The 21,019-nt window shown below is 33.3% G+C and overlaps 1 protein-coding gene across 3 annotated transcripts in view; it reads right to left on the reverse strand.

Moving 5' to 3' along the window:
• Nucleotides 1-1,092: 1,092 nt before the first annotated feature.
• LOC114339782 (ribonuclease Z, mitochondrial) overlaps nt 1,093-21,019 on the reverse strand; it is a 37,337-nt gene continuing 17,410 nt past the window's right edge. For all 3 annotated transcript variants that reach the window (XM_050657204.1, XM_050657206.1, XM_050657205.1), the window contains 7 exons: nt 20,534-20,714; nt 15,884-16,038; nt 15,259-15,465; nt 12,489-12,801; nt 10,121-10,310; nt 6,353-6,576; nt 1,093-1,340 (listed from right to left, as the gene is read on the reverse strand). In XM_050657204.1, the coding sequence (XP_050513161.1) occupies nt 1,164-1,340; nt 6,353-6,576; nt 10,121-10,310; nt 12,489-12,801; nt 15,259-15,465; nt 15,884-16,038; nt 20,534-20,714 (1,447 nt within the window). In that variant the 3' untranslated portion in view covers nt 1,093-1,163. The remainder of the gene's footprint in view (nt 1,341-6,352; nt 6,577-10,120; nt 10,311-12,488; nt 12,802-15,258; nt 15,466-15,883; nt 16,039-20,533; nt 20,715-21,019) is intronic.

Genomic DNA, 21,019 nt, shown 5'->3' on the forward strand with positions numbered 1-21,019 from the left:
AACGTCATCTGTCAATAGTGTCATTTTGAATCGCTACCAGTTAAGAACTTTAGAAAAAGGAAATCACCAAGTCACTATTTAAAAAAATAAATAAAATAACGTTTTACATTAACATTTTAAATCTTCATATGTATTTACAACTATGTACAGCAGTTTAGAATTTCGCGATTCATATTTACATTTATTTAAAATTAGTTTGTATTTCCCGCCTTTTTTCTTTTCCATTTAAAATAAGTTCATTGGCGTACCTAAAGTTACTTTGTATAAAGTAATTTACAGTATTCGTTACTTTGATTACTTTTGTATTTGAGTACCGGTAATCATATCGAGAATCGTATTTCTCAGTATGTAGGTTTTATTTTTATAATCTACATCGGCAAATCGCGTAGATCTAGATAAAAATATAGGGTTCTCGCATTCGATCTTTGTTAATAACATATATTACATATTTTACGTATACCATTATAACTCCCTCTGTTTCATCTTCTATCTTCTCCTCACCCTCATACCCTTAAAACGCTCCATACCGATAACACTCGTAAAATACCGGTCCCGTCCGTTACTCGCTGGAATATGATTGGTAGAAAGTAATCAAGTGTACTGGTTGTAGATGCAATAGTCGTTACTCGCTCTGATTCGATTGGTACGAAGTAATCAGAGTAATCAAAGTAGATACAATAGTCGTTACTCGCTCCAATACGATAGGTACGAAGTAAACAGAGCAATCAAAGTAGATACAATAGTCGTTACTCACTCTGATACGATTGGTACGAATTAACGAAGTAATCAGAGTAATCAAAATAACGATTTGCCTCTCTGTATAGTAATCGTTACTTTCGGTATTCGTAAGTAACGAGTACTTTGTAACGAAGATACTTTTTCAACATCACTACAATCCGGGCCTTGGACACCTTCAGCAAGCTTCTCCATTCATTTTGACGATCTACTTTTCTTTTTATACAATTACTGGATCACCTTGTATAGAATTTTTGTAGTGATTTGATGTATGACAACGTTAAAACGCCTTTCAGCCGATTAAAAACAGCTGCGATTGTAGGTCTAATAATAAGGTAAGATGAGAAACAAGTGAAAAATTATTTATTAAATTTATTTAAAACCTATAAACAATTATTTACAACGAAGATAACGAAGCAACGTAAATTCTACGTCGTGACCTGTTTCCGCTTTAAATTATTATCAACCGTTTTCTTCTCTTTCTCTCTCTCTATCCTCAATTGTCTTTTCACTGCCTTATTTTCCAATTCTTCGTAATGCTCTGCGAACATCAGCCTCAGCGCTGGATATAATTCTGGAATGAGGGGCAAATCTGATAAAGAAACCTATAACAAAAAGAAACTATGATGTGTACAAATATAGCAACATTATACATTAATCTCAAGTCGAGACAGAAACTCAAAAAATTACAGACAACTAAGCCTGTTACCACATCTGTACAAATACTCCGGTCAACTTACGCATCCGAGGCTACAAAAATTACCATTAAGCTGAAAATTGGCAGGATTGTTCAAAATACCATCATAAATGAAATCTAAAAAGTCCTCATAAATCCGACCCCTGCTAAAAATTTTACGCGGGTCAAAGGTCACCAAATATGGTTTTAGCGATTTTCAGCGAAACGGTAAGTTATATGGTAAAATTAGTTCTAACAAAAAATGTAGATTAAATAATTATCTATAAAAAATGTCTTATTACCTTTTTTCCTGAGAGTCACCGTTTTTGAGATATAACGATTCAAAAAGTGGTAATCGTCATAATATGCGCACACGTTTCTACACCACCTTTGAGATAGTGTACTTAGCGCGTTTTTTTAACGTGGCTTCCCCAGTAGGCCTATTCCACGGATCTGTTATGATTCTGTTTAATTTACAGCTATTTAATAATTGATATTGGCAAGGGTTAAAAATGATAAAAGTTATATAAAGCGGTATAAATTAAAAAAACGGAAATTTATCAAACTGGTTCATAATTTTCTAATACTTCTGCTTCCCTTGTTCTTCTTCTCACTGTTCTTCTTCCTCTTCTTCATCTTCTAGTTCTTTTTTTTCTTCATCTTGTTCTTCTTCTTCTTCTTGTTCATCCTGGGTGCAAGTAAATTGTCCCAATAATGACACATCGCATGGCTCCTCGATTGAATCAAATGAATCCTCAATTGTTGGTGATTCAACATTGGAGCAAGACCGGTTTTGACAATTATTAGTGCATGCTACCGAACAAAACAGTCCAACTTTTTTGCAACCACATTTACCGCTACACCCCTTTTTACAGTTGCAAAAAATTGTGTTAAGGAGTTTTTCCTGCGCAGGGGGCAGTAAAGTTTGAATTGGTTCTAATGAACTGTCGACTAATTTCTATCCCCAGTATTTTGGATCTACCTGATAACCAAGCCACACTTGAACTTGGTAATATACCCGAAAAAGATGTTGATGAGCAGCCGCTGAGGTTGGAGGAAGACAAGATAACTGCACTTGTTTTTTGTTTCGAGTACTTTTAAAAAACATGCATATCGAAACTTATCTAAGCACGTAGTTTTCTTAGGCGCTCCATACATAGAGAGAAGAAAGCTAATTCCGTTGGAAATAACTTCTTGTGGAGTTGAATTAGTTTTTTAAAAAACTTCAGCACATTTAAGTAAATCTTGTTTTTCAAACATTTTAAAAACAGTCGTTTTAACCCTCCTGAAAAATGCAGATGTCGTATCATAGCCATTTATTGCGTGTAAAAATAGTATATGATTTTGACATTTTGCAAAAGTAGATAAACTTTTCGACGAATATATTTCCGATTGGTGTTGAGCTTTTCCAGGTTTAAAAAAAGATACGTTTTTTCGACTGGAGTTCTACCAGTGAGTAATACGAGCAAGTCTACATCTTCACCTACAACAATAGTTGTATTTGTTAAATTGAATTGCTCTATGGCTGTTTCAATTATCATTACGTCAGATATGTTTTACCGATATATTTTCAGCAATAAACTTATCTTTCAGCATTGAAATGAATCGAGATTTGTTGTGAGTATTTGCAAGAAATTTCTGTTGAGTGTTAGATACTGTCATAGATTGATCAAATAAAATATTAGAAGATGAAGATGTTGCTGAAGTTCTACGACGTTGTTCTGCAGCTTTAATATTTTCTCGTAAAATCATTATAGCCACCAAATAAAGTTGTCTTTTATTATGTTCAAACCCTTCTGAGAAAAGAATAGGTAGGGTGATTAGATTAGCCGACGAACGTGTTTATTCCGACAAAACCCATCTTTACAAATTGAACTAAGGCGCATAAATAAAAAGAATTCTTATTATTTTCGCGTTACATTCCCTTTGTAAAGATTTTTTTGTTGGCACTGTAATATAATACAGCGGATATTGCATCCCTTGGTAGACCGCAAGCTGTATAGTAGAAACATTATCATATTTATAATCTTATATTATTATGTGTAATATAAGTTAAGTGGATAGAATATTATGTTTACTTGTATTACAGCTTCAGTGATGTATATACCTGGTGTACTAATACATATATTATGACGATTAGAAGTCTTTCAACTCTTTGAATCGTTTTATCTCAAAAACAGTGGCTCTTAGGAAAAAAACTATTAAGATATTTTTTATAGATAATTATCTAAACTACATTTTTTGTTAGAGCTAATTTTACGACAAAACTTACCGTTTCGCTGAAAATCGCTAAAAACCATATTTGGTGACCTTTGACCCGCGTAAAATTTTTAGCACGGGTCGGATTTATGAGGACTTTTTAGATATCATTTATGATGGTATTTTGAACAATCCTGCCAATTTTCAGCTTGATGGTAATTATTGTAGCCTCACTCCTATTTTTGACTCTAACTCAGGGGTTCCCAAACTTTTTTGTACCACGCCCCCTTTTGTTGAAATGAAAGCTTCTCGCGCCTCCCCTTTACAATAAATTGTACGCGCCTAAATAGGAACAAAATCAAAATAAATAAGTATTAGCTTGAAAACAAAACATTTATTTATTCTGTCATAAGATACTATAATATCAGTTTCCATAAAATACAAAAATTATTAATACAAGAAAAATATATTAGGTTGGTTAGTGAGATGGATGTGCTTTCATTTTATTTACTAGTATGCCTATTCGTGGCTGAGTTTTAGTAAGCTCACAGCACAAGTCACTAGCAACATCAAGTTTATACCGATACTTTGTTTTAATTGCCACAAGTGTTGAAAATCGCACAAATAGTTACTTGAAAAAGGCAAATATAAATGAAGAGCTTCCCGTGATACACTAAGATACACTTTGAAATATTTTAACCAAAATGAAGGTTTGTCCATTATAACAAAGTATTTGGCAGAGGAATCATTCAAAAAATCATTTGGATTTATTTGCAAAGCATCTTCTTGAAGTGATTCAGGCAGGGAGTCTATGTTGACATGGATTGGTACAGTTGACATGGAATGGATTCTGTAAATAAAATTGTCACAAGTGTTTGGGAAGTATTTCGGAACTCTTCAATTAGGCTCTCCAAATGGTTTGATATTTGGATTTTTAAACTTGGTCCTTCATAAATGTCCTTGAAGCGTGTTTCTTCTGAGATTGGCTCTACTTTAGAGAAATTTTAATAATTTCAGGGGTTTGCTGATATTTTACGCCTCCAAAGTTGAGTAATTAAGCCTCCATCACAATGAGTAACTACTATATTTGAGTTTCCACCCTGCAGTTTTAGGTGAAGGCTGTTCAACGAGTCAAAGATGTCTGACAAATAGGCCAATATTACTTGGGTACAATGTTTTTTGAAGGCCATGTTTTCCTCATTTTGCTTTTGATGTTCCAAGGTGATTACTTCATCTTAAAGGTCAAATAATCTTGCCAACATGTTTCCTTTTAATAGCCATCGTACTTCTGTATGAAGTAGCAGTGTTTTGTGATCACTTTCTAAATTTTCAGGACCAATAAATCCTTATGCAGTATACTGCAGTGTGAACAATCGGGGACTCAGGAAGGTCGATGACACCAGAGTTTTAAACAGTCGAGTATTCAACACACTGTTTTTTATGTACTTCACTACTTTAATACACAACTTTAAGACATCCCTAAGTTCATTTGGAAGGGTTTTTGCTGACAAGGCTTGTCGATGTATAAAACAATGTATCCCAATCACATCAGCATTTTTTTCTATTACTAATTACAAATAGCCTGAACGAAAACGAAGCATTGAAGTTGCGCCATCTGTACATAAACTGATCAGTTTTTGCCAAGATAGTTCATGTTTGTCAAAAAACTCTCACACTGCTTTCATAACATTAACAGCTTTTGTCGTGGTCTCCAGTCTCCAACTCTGTAGAAAAGAGTAGCTCGTCCTTCATTCTTTCGTTCTGAATATACCGAACATAAACAATTAACTGATAACATTGTGTTATGAATATGATAATATGATAATTATATGTTAGTACTCTCGTCTAGCTGAATAGCAAAAAATGGCGATTATTTTACTGCATCAACTACCTGGTTTTGTATGTCTTCGGTCATATATCATCAATGCGGCGTTTCACAGTATTGTCAAAAAGAGGTATTTGAGATAACTTTTGCTTACTCTGCGTTACCAGATACAGTTTAACAAGCGGTTAATTTTGAATTTTAGAAAAATAACTAAATTTAATTTAATGTTCAACTTGTCTCGCGCCCCCCCTGATATGTCCTCACGCCCCCCCAGTTTGGGAACCCCTGCTCTAACTAGACCGGTCTACATTGTGTTCTGTGCCAGTTTTAGTTTTCGTGCATACGTATCAGTTATGTGCGCATCTCACCGGTAAACAAGCTATTGTCCTTTTCATGAGCATTTTTCAGTGCGTAACAAATGATAAGAAAAAGGGTAAGTCCGTGATAATACACATTTATGACATTTATTCTAACATGACATTTTAGTTAAATCTGACAGTTGTCACATTTTATTTTCAATTTGGAATAAAAACAAATCAAATGTGTTTCTTGCATTTATAAAATGGTATTTTCTTTGATTTGTATAGTCTTATAAATTATACAGATTATATTTGTAACATTATTATCTAATTAAAAAAAATTATTTTTTTTATTATGGCGCCATTTATCGACAACTAGAATAACTAGAATAAATTATGTAAATGTCTGTAATCACGGACGTGCCTTTTTTTCTGTCACATACAATTTAATGCGTTAGAAAGAAATCTAAAAACTGTGACACACTGAAAGATGATCATGAGAAAAAGAATAATGTGTGTCGTGATGCTTTGGTCACTGGTCCTTACATCTCTCTGTCATTGTAAAGACAAACAATTTTACTTACAAAAATCTTGGATGTTAATAAAAAAAATACTAACCTGCATATTATCGAAAGCAATGCCTACATTGCTGCTGAAATTGTCGTTAAACCTCGGCAATTTGGCATAACGTTGGCTAAAATGTGTGAGAATTATATTCTTGGCAAGCATTTTGTTACCCACTTCTATGGCTTGTGATGTTGTGGAGTGCATTTTAATCACAGCTTCTTGTTCTAGTTCATCTTCCATTGTTGCTTCGTGAATGAGAATGTCACTGTTGTGCCCTAACGAGAATTATTATAACATTTTATACAGTGCTTGCCAGAAGTCCCCTCCCCCTCGTATCTTTTGAAAGGTTATATTTATAATAGTGAAATTTTTAGGGAGAAAATAAACGGACGTAGGCTTCTTAAATAGTCATAATAGGTGACGTAAAATAGTGACAGATGACATTACAAGGCCACTTTGACCCATACTTTTAAATGGGACCTTATGGCAAGTGATATCTCGTTTAAAAGGTATTGAAATTACCTATTCAATCACACTAATTTTGTTTGGGTTTAGGCTGATTTTGATGAATAAATTAAATAAATACTAAAATTATAAAATAAAAAATAAAAAAGAATGTGTGTGTACTTTGTACGCACGTAAGAAGTTATACTTCTATTATATAATTTTAACGAAGTAATTGTATTCTATTTAAATATTAAACTAACTTTCTTATCTACCACTTTCAAAAAATTTTTATTAAAACAACTAAAAAAAAATGAATCGTAGAGGATTGGAACCCGGGACGTTTCGAACTCTGACCGAACGCTCAACAACTAGACCACCGAGGTCATGTGATTGACACGTACGTTTCGGATATAATTATGAGTGCAGCTGATCTCACTACTACCAACTTTGTTAAATTTCGAAACAGTAATTTCACTTTTATTTAATAATGGTACGGTAAACAATCCTCATTTTTTAATATGTTATTCCTTACAAAAATACCTTTAATATAAGCACAAACAGTGCTGTTTTTGTGACGGTACGCGCCGGTACGCCGTACCGGCACCTTTTGGGAGAAAAAATAAAAAAACAACCAAATTATAGACAAATTCCTGAATTTTTTCCTTCCTCCCAAATAGCTTTAAAACGCCCTTATTGAGGCTAAATTTAAAAAGTTTTCCCGGGGGCAAACCCCCCTTGTGAACGCTTCCCAGACCCCCCGGAACATAGCGTACCGGAACCTCTATTGTTACAAAAACAGCACTGAGCACAAATAATTAAAAATCGTAAATTTGGGTCAAAAGTTATTAACTTTTTAAGAATTCCCATAAGAGCCCATGTTAAAACTTAACTTTGACCCTTAATAGTAATTAAACGGCACGGTAAAACATTTTTTAAAAAATCAAGTCTTAGTTTTTTGAAGTAAACTATAACATACTAAAATTTCATGCAAATCCTTAATTCTTTGCCGAAGGTGTAGAACGTCATTAAACTTGTGATATTTTGAAAATTGATCAAATTATTTTAATTTTGAATTGAAATGATTTAAGTGCACTTTACATCAACAATAAATTGAACAAGAAATTGACAAAGTTATTCAAGGCCAAATTTGACGAGTACAAAATGTATGGTTTGTAAAAGAAAATGAAGGAATTTGATGAAATAGAACAATTGGATATGTTTTATTTTGTCAAATTTCTTTATTTTCTTTTTATTCACGGCAAAATTGGATGTAGAATTGTGTTTTGTATAAGCCAAATTTGACCTTGAATAACTTGTCAATTTCTTATTCAATTATTGTTGATGTAAAGTGGACTTTAGAATTGAAAAAAAATACAACAAAACATATAATAGTAAGAAAACAATATATTAGGTGAATATTGATGGTAATCAAATTACATAAATAAAAGTATTACATTATTACATACTATGTATTTTGGCAGATCAAACAGGTAGGTTTATACCCATGATACATTAACAATTATTACGTACCTGTTGCTTTTAAAAACTATTTAAAAGTCACTACAATATTATAAACTGTTTTGTTTCTGTCCTCACAACAATAAAACTAATACATTATACATTTGTTTACCTTTACCTTTTCCTCCAAACCACAGCTGTCCTACAGCTGCCATATTGGATAATTTTTGACATGTCATTTGAACATCCAATCAGAACAAAGTTATAATGCGCGTATCCGCCTGGGTGATGCGTATGCGCCTGGTTTTAACATATAAAAATTCACCCTCATCGCGCGTAAAGAAGTATAACTTCAAAAATGTATACCATTTTTATTCAATTGCAATGCGAAGGCAAAACACTCTTACTTTTCAATTAGAATACGGAGTGCAATCCAGCTCTCTGAATCGCGATTTTCGATTCTGATTGGAATCTCATCGGAGAGAGCACAGGCTTGTTCTCCATATCCTAACTGACCAGCACCGAGAGCTTTTCCCACACATTGCAACTGAAACAAATAGGGTAGGTGACCAGCGTCATCTGGCAATTGAAAGATGAAGTTTTTCAATCCTAAATAGCAACATCAAAAATATTGAAAATATTAAAAATATTACTAAAATATTTTTAAATTAAAAAACTTATTGGTACACTTTCCTGGTGACACCTCCAGGCTTCTACAATTTGCAAGCCAAATGGATGCTGCAGTGAAGACAAAGGGAAGGAATTCTACACTATGCAATTCACATCCCCGTCTGCAGCTCGGTAAAGTTCCAACAGAAAATGCACCTAGTTACTCTACGGAGTAATACGACTATAAAATAAAAATGTATACCATTTTTATTCAGTTGCAATGCGAAGGCAAAACAATCTTACTTTTCAATTAGAATACGGAGTACAATCCAGCTCTCTGAATCGCGATTTTCGATTCTTATTGGAATCTTATCGGAGAGAGCGCAGGCTTGTTCTCCATATCCTAACTGACCAGCACCGAGAGCTTTTCTCACACATTGCAACTGAAACAAATAGGGTAGGTGACTAGCGTCATCTGGCAATTGAAAGATGAAGTGAATACAAATGGTATACATTTTTATTTTATAATCGTATTACTCCGTAGAGTATCTAGGTGCATTTTCCGTTGGAACTTTACCAAGCTGCAGACGGTGATGTGAATTGCATAGTGTAGAATTCCTTCCCTTTGTCTTCACTGCAGCATCCATTTGGCTTGCAAAATTGTAGAAGTCTTGGAGGTGTCACCAGGAAAGGGTACCAATAAGTTTTTCAATTTAAAAATCTTTTAGTAATATTTTTAACATTTTCAATATTATTGATGTTGCTATTTATGATTGAAAATCTTCATCTTACTAAAATTATAGTTTCGCAGCTAATTAATAAAGATTAAAATGTCCGCCTATGGTTATTTGTCAAAAAGTTGACGTTTTTTAACTCTTTAGTTGTTTTTATGTCAACTTCAACTTTTTGGACAAATAACCATGGGCGTAGGGTTGAATCTTTATTAATTAAATGCGAAACTACAATTTTAGTATTTATTTAATTTATTCCTCAAAATCAACTTAAATCCAAACAAAAATAGTATGATTGAATAGATATTCTCAATATCTTTCAAACGAGATATCACTTGCCATAAGGTCCCATTTAAAATTATCGGTCAAAGTGGCTGTGTAACATCATCTGTCCCTATTAAGTCATCTGTTATGACTATTTGAGGAGTCTATGTCCATTTATGTCATCCCTCCAAATTTTACTATTATAAGTATAAACGTCTAAATATCGAGGGGGGAAGACTTTTGGCTAGTACTGTATATTCATACAATAACAAGAATAAGTACAAATACAAAAACACTGTTCCACACTTACCCAACTGTACAAGGTTTTCTGAAGGCATCGTATCTCCAGAGTAGGTGATTTTAATGTCATTCTTACATGTCAAAGACACTCCGAACGCATTTGGACAATGTTTGACAAGACAAGTATTTATATCTTGTAAATTAAGTCTAGATAATATACTACTTTTAATTTGATTTGTCGACACAGGGTTATTGATGTCCTAAAAAGCACAAATTAAAAAAATGTTGTTAATTTTGACTATCTCAAATGCTATCAGTTAAAGAATTCAATTTTTTTCATTTATTTTATGTTCTCTGTGATTAAAAATAAGAGTCAGTGTAGTTATACTAATAGACACTAATTTAAATCTGAAACTTTCCTTATTAGAACATCTTTCTGTTAACATCCTTAATCTCTGCCTTTTACAATTTATAAGGCAAGGAGACGACGAATGATGGAGACGAAAGGGATTCTACAATATGTTGTCACATACAGCTTTCATTCGTCAAGGAAAAGGTACGAAAAAAGGTTCTTAGTATTCACAATCTGAGTAAAGATAAAAGTGAAGTGAAATACAATTTATGTTACACATCTGAATCGAAATGAAATTCTCTCCATACGAAATCGAAAATCTCTTCCAATCGAAATGAAATGCTCTCCATACTTCTCCATTCCTGTAGAAGTATGGAGAGCATTGGGAGAGACAGGAACAAGGTGGCTAACAGGTTTATTTAATAGAATTCTGGAAGTTGGACAAATGTCAGACGAATGGAGAAGTTAGCCACACCATGAAAATATGGGAAAGAGTAATTGATAGACGGATAAGTGAAGAGACCGAAATATCCGAGAATCAGTTTGGCTTTATGCAGGGCAGATCAACAACAGATGGAATTTTCATTATAAGGCAGTTGATGGAAAAATACAGGAGTAAAGAAACAAACGCTCATATGGTATTCATTGATCTTGAGAAAGCATATGATAGAGTTCCTCGAGAGATTCTGTGGTGGGCACTCAATAAGAAAGGAGTCCCTGGTGAGTATGTAAAGATTGTGAGGGATATATATGAGGGAGTAACGACTAGTGTTAGGACAGGTGTGGGAGAGACTGATAAATTTCATGTGAAAGTAGGATTGCACCAGGGCTCGGTGCTTAGTCCGTATTTATTCTCATTAGTTTTGGACCAGATAACAGCGAAACTACAGGGTAACATTCCATGGTGCTTAATGTATGCTGATGATATCGTGTTAGTAGGAAATAGTGAAAGAGACTTAGAACAAAAACTGGAACAGTGGAGACAAGCTCTGGAGGAAAAAGGTTTAAAACTTAGTAGGACAAAGACAGGGTATTTGCAATGTACATTTAAAGATGGAGTTACTACAAATAACATGGTATCTTTGGATGGTGAACTGATTGTAAAAAGCAATAGTTTTAAGTACCTGGGATCGGTATTACAGAGTAATGGAGAAGTAGATGGAGATGCATACAGCAGAATTAGGGCTGGATGGATGAAGTGGAAGGAAGCGAGTGGTGTGCTGTGTGACAGAAAAATTCCAATGAAGTTGAAGGGAAAATTCTATAAAACAAACTTAAGACCGGTTATGATGTACGGAACTGAATGTTGGGCAGTGAAAAAGAAAGAGGAACAACGAATGCATGTGGCGGAAATGAGAATGCTTAGATGGATGAGTGGAGTGACAAAAAAGGATAAAATTAAAAATGAGTATATTAGGGGAAGTCTAGGTGTGGCACCAATTGATGCCAAAATGAGAGAGCATAGGTTGAGATGGTTTGGTCATGTTCAACGTCGAGACACTAATCACCCAATACGAAGAATAGCTGAAGTGCAGATTCCTGGAAGGAGTAGGAGAGGAAGACCAAAGAAGACGTGGGGGAGACGATTAGGCAGGACATGTTGGTAAAGGGGATTAATATTGATATGACTCAAGATAGAATTGTATGGAGAAATGCAATTAGGGAAGCCGACCACGCACAGGGATAAGGCAAAGAGAATGATGATGATCTGAATCGAAATGAAACATAAATTGTCTTTCAGTCCGCTTAGAAATATATTCTTTGGATAAATTACACAAAATAAAAAAGTAGAACTGCAGTCATCTCCAAAAAAAGTTACAAGCTTTTATCGAAAAAAAAAACCGCATTTTTATGTTAACAAAAAAAAAATAAGTCCTAACTATGCGTGTGATTTTTTTTTAGATTTTTAAAATGGTGCAATCTACCGAAAAAAGACCTTTTTGGGGGCAGAGAAGTGTAGCAGACTAAAATTGAAGTCCTATTTTTTAATCACATAGAACGTAAAAAAAATGAAAAAAATTGAAATATTTGAGTGGGAGATGATTGGCAAAGTGGTAAGATTTCCCTATTTGTTTCAAACACTTACCAAATCACTATTACCGACCAACTCAAACTCAGACCGGATATTCTCAAAACACCTGTCGTAGAAATTGAGCCACGCCATAATTTGTTTGGGCGCGAACAAAACAACTGGACTTTTCTTCGCTTTCAATTGCCGAATGGCTCTTTTTCGCCCTTGTAGCAATCCTATAAGTCCTATGTGATGATCGGCGTGCAAATGTGAAACGTAAATGGCATCGATATTGGCTAGGACTTGCGAAGATAGTTCTGGTCCGAAGAAACGGATTAGTTGGCCATAGGTTCCTTCACCGCAGTCCATTATAATGTTCTGGTTCTCACTGAAATATTGTACTTTTATTAAATGGTAGTAAAGAAGACGAATGTACTAAAAATGTAATTTTGGTAATGCCTAGATTTTGGTAATGCTAATACTACTAAGTGAGGCTGATCATCCCTAACAACACAAAACATTCCAGGAATGTACTATCAAAGTTCTATTAACGTTTGAATGTCCTGGACATTCAAGGAACATTCGGTGAACATCTGATTAAATTATTGGTGGAATGTTACCACAAGACATTCTATGAACATACTACCAATGTCCTATATTTTAAGAGAGGCCATTTACTATTCAATTTGCGTTCATTTTCAAATTTGCCGCACGTGTATCTATGTATTAGCATTAGGCAATCCAAACCACGCGACTTATTTTTTGACATTGTTTTTTGTGACGTATTTTTCATTGTTTATTGTCGTATTTTGTCTATTTTGGATTCATTTGGATTTTGTTTGCTGTATTTTGTGAACATTATAAACTTTACCACAATGCAAAGTGATTATTTAAGAAAATTATTATTGAAAACTCCACATGTTGGAGAAAGGTACGGGAAACAATTTTTATTTACCGTACTGTTCATTTTTCCCTGATATTTATCAATATTGATGAATTTTGCAAGCAATAACATTATTTCTTTTATTGTTTTAGATATTTATTGAAGCTGAAAATAATTGGGGATTTAGATCCATACACAATTCAGTCAGAATTGGATTTTACAGTAAAGTGCATTCCACCAAATTACTATTAAAGATATTTATACATATCTGGTGGAGTCTCACAGTTACTACTCTAAGCAGCAGATGAAAGCATACAAAAGCCTTCAGGCACATAAATATTTTACAGCCGGATTTGTTTTTAAAGTTGAAGTAAAGTTGGAAGTCACGAGCAACAACTTCTTAAGTACCTACAAGAATATTGAGGAAATCCAGCTCCTCGATACTACTGGGCAAACAGAAGATTGAAGAGGACAAAGCCTTTTGAACTAGTTTGAATGATAGGTGATAGTGAAAAGCAGAGCATAGTGCTTATGTGCCTGTGTATGTTAGAATAGTGCAAGATCTTGTTCGATTAGATAAGAGACGCTATGGGGTAAGCTCTTCATTTTAAGGAACAGTAGTAATTTAGGTTAAATTAAAATTGCTCATTTGTCAGTTATGACCAGATTGTAATTGTAATGTACAATTCAATACAATGAATCATCATCGTAGTGATGATTATGAAAAATAAAATATATGACAAGATTTTGTGCAATAAAAATGTTTATATTTATCAAAGATGTATTATTTTGTATCGCCACAAGACATATACTTCTGGTAGATCGTCGGTGATGTGACAATACCTCCTATCTGCTTTTTCATGAATTTTATAGGAGACGAAAAACCATTTTTAGGGTCATCCCCTGTTTTCACATGTAAATTTTGACATGTTTTGTAGTAAATAGATAGTTGAATTTACTACAAAACATATCAAAAAATATCATATGAAAATAGGAGGTGACTGTAAAAAAAGTTCTTAGTCTCTCTTACAAAACTCATGAAAAAACAAATCGGAGGTATTATGTCACATCAGCGACTATATCCAGGGAATGTATAAAAAATATATTGTGAATGTCCAAAGAACATTCGTAGACATTCATGGAATGTTCCAACCAGACATTCAAGGAACGTTTAAAATGCTGACAAAGGACTTTCCTGGGACATTTAGGGGACATTCTTGTGCTTTTGAGGACATTCCAGGAATGTTTTCAATATCCTGTGTGTACATTCTAGGAAAATACATGGAATGTTTGGTGTTATTAGGGATGTAATCTCCGAATGGAAAAGTTTCTTCTATCGGATATTAAACCGCCGTGACGAAGAATAAAAAGAATATTATATTGTGAATATGCCAATAAACAAATAAACAGAACAATAAATAATGGACACCACTTAAGACCTCAAGAACAATAATAACTCTAGAGCAAATGGGTTAAGTTCAGAAATGTTTAAAGTAGGTAGAGAGACAGACAGCTATTAGAAAAACAACTAGATAAACTAGGAAAAAGAAAGAAAAAAGAAAAGAAATGGGAAAAAAGAGAAAATCTCAGCACAATAATTCTGACAAGGAGCAGAACAACAACATTGTTGGGAGAATATCGAGCTGGGTTCTGGATCAACAGATCTGATTGAAAGGAATTCATACAAGCTGTTATGAGTATAAAATAATAATTGTTCGAAATAATGAGCCATCTGGATATGCCAAGTTGATAAGCTAACAAATATGACCTTAAGTAGAAACAAAAATGAAGTTATGTGAAATGTGTGAAGTAAAAGGGGACTACGGCAAGGACACGCACTATCAAAAACGTTGTTCAATTTACTTCTGGAAACGATAATATTAAACTGATTTATGACGAAATTGAACAATTTTTAGCAAGCAGCACCCAAGCTTAGCTGAATATAAAAAATAATGAACTTACTTAAGGGCTAGTAATATACCACTAGTGTTTCTCGTTTTGTTCGGTATACAAGAGCCGGTTCCCAAAAATATAATCTTCGGAAATTCATCTCTAGACACCGTTTTGGAATTCAAATTGGATTTGAGGGTTTCTAAAACGGTTTTAAAATCGGCAACATTGTAAGTTTCTTCTAAATATTCTGTAGGGTTGAGTCGTAGTTCCAAACTCCTGAAATATTTAAAATTATACTATTATAAACTATTTCCTTGTGGGATGTGGGATTTCTATATAATATACTGTATTTAACGGGAATTAACGATAATATTAATTGGAAATACGTTTATTTTGACGTTTCTATTTCTAAGTAAGCAATATACTGTATTTAACGGGAATCAACGATAATATTAATTAGAAATACGTTTATTTTGACGTTTCTATTTCTATTTCCGAAATTTCGAGAACGATTTCCAAAGTGAAAACGCAATTTTTGATTGAAATTGTTGTGAAATCTCGTTGAGTCTAGTAGATAATAGTCAGTGATGTTAAATTTTGTCGACCATTTTTAGTATTGTATAGTATATTATCCATACATCGTTTAGAAGTGAATATTTAAATGACTTAATAGTTATAATATATAACTTCTTACCTGTCCAAACCTCTTTTGGGTCTCAAATGATAGGCACAAAACGTATCTGGAGTGATGTACAAAGAAGGACTCTCTGACAATTTGGCCGTATTTAAATTATTTTCTAAATCCTCGACGAGATCTTCCATTTTTTGTTTTTTCCGGTCACTTTCGCCCTGTAAATATCACAAAAAATAAATATCACAAAAAAAATCCAATTAGGCGTAGAGTCCAGTTAAAATCGAGCAAATTTTATAGGAAGATTTATAGCGTATATTACGGTCGAAAAGATCAAATACGACAATTGAGGCGCTCAGAGTAACAGTGGCCTAACCCACAAATTGAGCATTTTTAGATTAATGTATTAATAAAAGCAGCAACATTAAATCTTAACGGAATAACAACGGTCTATGGTTATTTTCATGAGGATTTTTCAGTGCGTCACAAATGATAGAAAAAAAGGTAAGTCCGTGATAATATACATTTATAACATTTATTCTAACATGACATTTTAGTTAAATCTGACAGTTGTCAAATTTTATTTGCAATTGGGCATAAAAACAAATCAATTGTCTTTATTGCATTTATAAAATGGTATTTTCTTTGATTTGTATAGTCTTATAAATTGTACAGATTATATTCGTAGATATATTATATAATTAATAAATAATTTTTTTTCTATTATAGCGCCATCTAAACTAGAATAATCACCGAACTAGAATAATTACCAAAGTAATCACCGACGTGCCTTTTTTTTCTGTCATATACAATTTAATGCGTTAGAAACCAATCGAAAAACTGTGACGAACTGAAAAATGCTCATGAGAAAAACACAACCTACCTCTATATTTGGCTAAATGACGCTACCTAATTTGTAGCGCCATACGATAAGCACAATTAGTTCAAGTAATGAAGCTTCAAATAGGAAAAAACCTCGCAATTTTTACAGAATGGATCGATTTGCTTGAAAATTTGAGAATAAGTAGTGGATAGTCCAAGGATCAAAATCTATTTCATGCCAAAAGGCGCTTTTACCATGAGGGTGGTTGCCACCCCATCTCGGGGGTGCAAATTTTTTCTTATATTTTATTCACAAAAGTAGGTAAAAACGTTCATTCTAAGTAAAAAACGTTCCATACATTTTTTTGAAGTTATACTTCTTTACCGGCGATAGAGGGTGATTTTTTTATATGTTAAAACCTATCAGCCCGGCGCATGCGCATTATAACTTTGTTCTGATTGGATGTTCAAATGACATGTCAAAAATTATCCGATATGGCAGCTGTGGTTTGGAGGAAAGGTAAAGGTAAACAAATGTATAATATATTAGTTTTATTGTTGTGAGGACAGAAACAAAAAAGTTTATAATATTGTAGTGACTTTTAAATAGTTTTTAAAAGCAACAGGTACGTAATAATTGTAAATGTATCATGTGTATAAACCTACCTATTTGATCTGCCAAAATACATAGTATGTAATACTTTTATTTATATAATTTGATTACCATCAAAATTTCTATCAATATTCACCTAATATATTGTTTTTTTACTCTATGTTTTGTTGTATTTTTTCAATTCTAAATCATTTCAATTCAAAATTAAAATAATTTGATCAATTTTCAAAATATCAAAATATCACAAGTTTAATCCGTTTAGTTAGTCGATCTTCGTAAATAATGACACATAGTGTCCGTGGCTAAGCGGAGAAGGCAAATGAATTCCAGTACCAACCGCTCTTATCAGCGCTGGTTCGAGTCCCAATAGAAACTTTCTTTTTTGTTTTTTTTAATACATTTTATGATTGTAAGTATATTTATTATATAATTGTATTTTCAGAAAATACGTATTTAGTTAAAAAAAATTTCGACAATTAATGTTCAGACATCATTTGTGGCTTGTTTAATGTGTTTGTGTGTGTTTTATTCTTTTATTATTTTAATTTTTGGCACTGTTCTAATAAAAATGTTTGAGAAGTAGTAAGTATAAATTAGTTTAATATTTAAACAAAATATAAATAAAAAGTATATTAATTTCGTTTAAATCATATAATAGAAGTATAACTTCTTACGTGCGTACAAAGTACACACACATTCTTTTTTTTTGATAAAATTGATAGTTTTCGATTTATTCGCTATCGAAAGTATTAGTTTTATATTGAAAAAATCAATGTTTTTAACAAGTTTTCTGCTAATAACTCCAAAAGTTTTCGTTTTATCAAAACAACTTTACTTAACAAAAATGTACCTTTTGAAAAAATCAACAAAAACGTTTTTTTAAATTTTCTTGAAGACCAATAGTAATCGAGCTATACAGTATGTTGGCTCTTCTTCGTCAAATGTTAAATATTGTAGTTTTAAAGTCAAAAGACGGGAAAACTATGCATTTTTCGAGAACAACTTGTTTAAACTAATTTAAAGCATTTAAAAATATCTATCTCCAGAAATAAAAAAAGTCTCTAGCTCAAAAATTAAGTGACTTATAATGAAAATAATGTCAGAATACACACAAAATAATAATGTTAACCAGACGTGCCAGCTCCCACGTCGCATAGGATTAGCCTGGGCAGCGTTTGGTAAGCTGAACTATGTATTTAAATCGGATTTAAACATATGCCTGAAAAGGAAAATCTTTGACCAGTGTGTGTTGCCTGTACTTACTTATCGAGCGAAAACATTATGGACCAAGTCGGAAAAAAAATTATTTTAAGACAACTGGTTCTTTAATATATTATTCCCTATACTTCCTTGAACACCGTACCGGCCATCTAGCTGCTGATGCAGGTTGCGTTCATTACTGCGCAACACATTTGTACAGGTAAACATATCGAATTTAAAATTATTGTAAGACTAAAAATTATTTTGTCATTACTTTTTAAACATTATTAGAAATATGAACTATAATTGCCAGACATTTTTGTGGTTTAAAAAGTAATGACAAAAAAATGTTTCGTCCTAAAATAATTTAAATTCAATATACAGGGTGATTGATGAGTGTGATAAAGCTCAGTAGATCCGCTATGGTAATAGATAGCAATAAAAGTTGATAACAAAAATTGTAGCCAACTTTTAGCTTTACATTACGAAATTAGTTAAAATGTTACAGGGTGTTCGATAACATAGTGGCAAACCAAACTTTTTTTTAAATGGAACACCCTATATATTATTTTATATTCGAAATTCTCTAACTTTCCCATCACAAAAATATAAAGGTTTGTTATGTTATATAGGGCTTTTACAAAGTTATAACCAATTTTTTATGAAAAACGTAACAAGTTCAGCTCCCTGTATAAATAAAGATAAGCACAACAGCAATGGTTTATTGGTGCTATATTTTTTTGTTGATTGTCAAAATTTATAAAAATGGTTGATATTGCTAATTTTCCTTATATCGAATAAAGGGTGAGTCAAAACGCAAGTACATTCTTTTCTCAGAAATTTTAAAAGGAACACCCTGTATTTTATATCACCATCGAAAAGTATCATTACCGTACTTTAATTTTTGTATAATATTCCCTATGCCTACATTTGTTAGTTTTCGAGATATTTTCATTTTTCAGAGCAAGTCATTAATTAAGGTGTTCTATTTAAAATTACTGAGAAAATAATGTACTTGCGTTTTGACTCATCCTGTATTCGATATAAAGAAAATTAGCAATATCAACCATTTTTATAAATTTTGACAATCAACAAAAAAATATGGCAGCAATAAACCATTGCTGTTGTGCTTATTTTTATTTATACAGGGAGCTGAACTTATTACGATTTTCATAGAACATTGGTTATAACTTTATAACTTTGTAAATACACTGTATAAGATAACAAACCTTTATATTTTTGTGATGGAGAAGTTAACAGGATTTCGAATATAAAATAAAATATAGGGTGTTCCATTTAAAAAAAAAACATAAGTTTGGTCTGCCACTATGATATCGAACACCCTTTAACATTCTAACTAATTTTGTAATGTGAAGCTCAAAGTTGGCTACAAGTTTTGTTATTAACTTTTATTGCTATCTATTACTATAGCGGATCTATTAAGCTTTATCACACCAATCAATCACCCTGATTTTGTATTTACCTGTACAGGTGTGCTGCGCAGTATGCAGATGTACGCAGTACAGATGGCCGGTACGGTGTTCGAGGAAGCATAGGGAACAATATATGAAAGAATCAGCTGTCTTAAAATAGTTTCTCGAAAACGTTGCTAGCTCTTAGACCATTAACACTCACAAAAAAGGTAGTGAACAAGATTCGCATAACTCAGAGGGCTATGGAGCGCCAGATGTTGGATGCCTCCCTGAGGGACCGAATCCCAAACGAAGAAATACGTCGTAGAACAAAAACAACAGACGCTGTCGAAAAAATCGCGTCGCTAAAGTGGAATTGGCCAGGACACGTCGCCAGATTGTCAGAAATCCGATGGACAAAACATATTGTCGAGTGGAGGCCACGAGAGGAAGCACTACGGAGCAGAGGACGACCACCAACCAGATGGGCTGACGATCTGAAGCGTATTGTCAGCAACTGGATACAAGCCGCACAAAACAGAGAAAGATGGAAAGAGCTGAGGGAGACCTATGTCCAGCAGTGGACACGTACGGGTTGATGATGATGAACATATGATGATGGTTGATGATGATGAACACAAATATGAAACAGATGAAAAGACTTACCTCGACTTCTCCTTTTGGTAGCAAAGTCCCCTTTTCTCCCAACAACGGGAAAATATCATTCGATAACAAATTCAGCTTGTACTGAATCCTATGAACGGCCTCGCTTCCCATACATGTATTATATTCGTTCAACATTAAGTGTGTGGTACTGGCAGGAAAATGCTCCATCCAAGCTTTATACCTAAACAGAGGTTATGGGAGGTTAAGAAGCACATGCGAAGGAGCTTTTCATACAATCTGTTCCTTTACAGTTGAGTCCACGGTTCTTTACCCGTGCGTCATTAATACCAGACGAGATAAAACACATACTTTTTATCTAGCATCTTTGTCTTTCACGCATGAAACAAAAGACAAACCAGCTACCGCCTGTTATTAAGTAAAGGCACATGCTATTTTTATGAACGCTCTAGACTCAGTAGGTACATCGAAACAAAATAGGTACAAAAAAGACGCTTGGGAACGTTTTCAGATTTTATGTACAATTTG

Source organism: Diabrotica virgifera, chromosome 7, assembly GCF_917563875.1.
Source record: "Diabrotica virgifera virgifera chromosome 7, PGI_DIABVI_V3a".
Taxonomy (NCBI): domain Eukaryota; kingdom Metazoa; phylum Arthropoda; class Insecta; order Coleoptera; family Chrysomelidae; genus Diabrotica; species Diabrotica virgifera.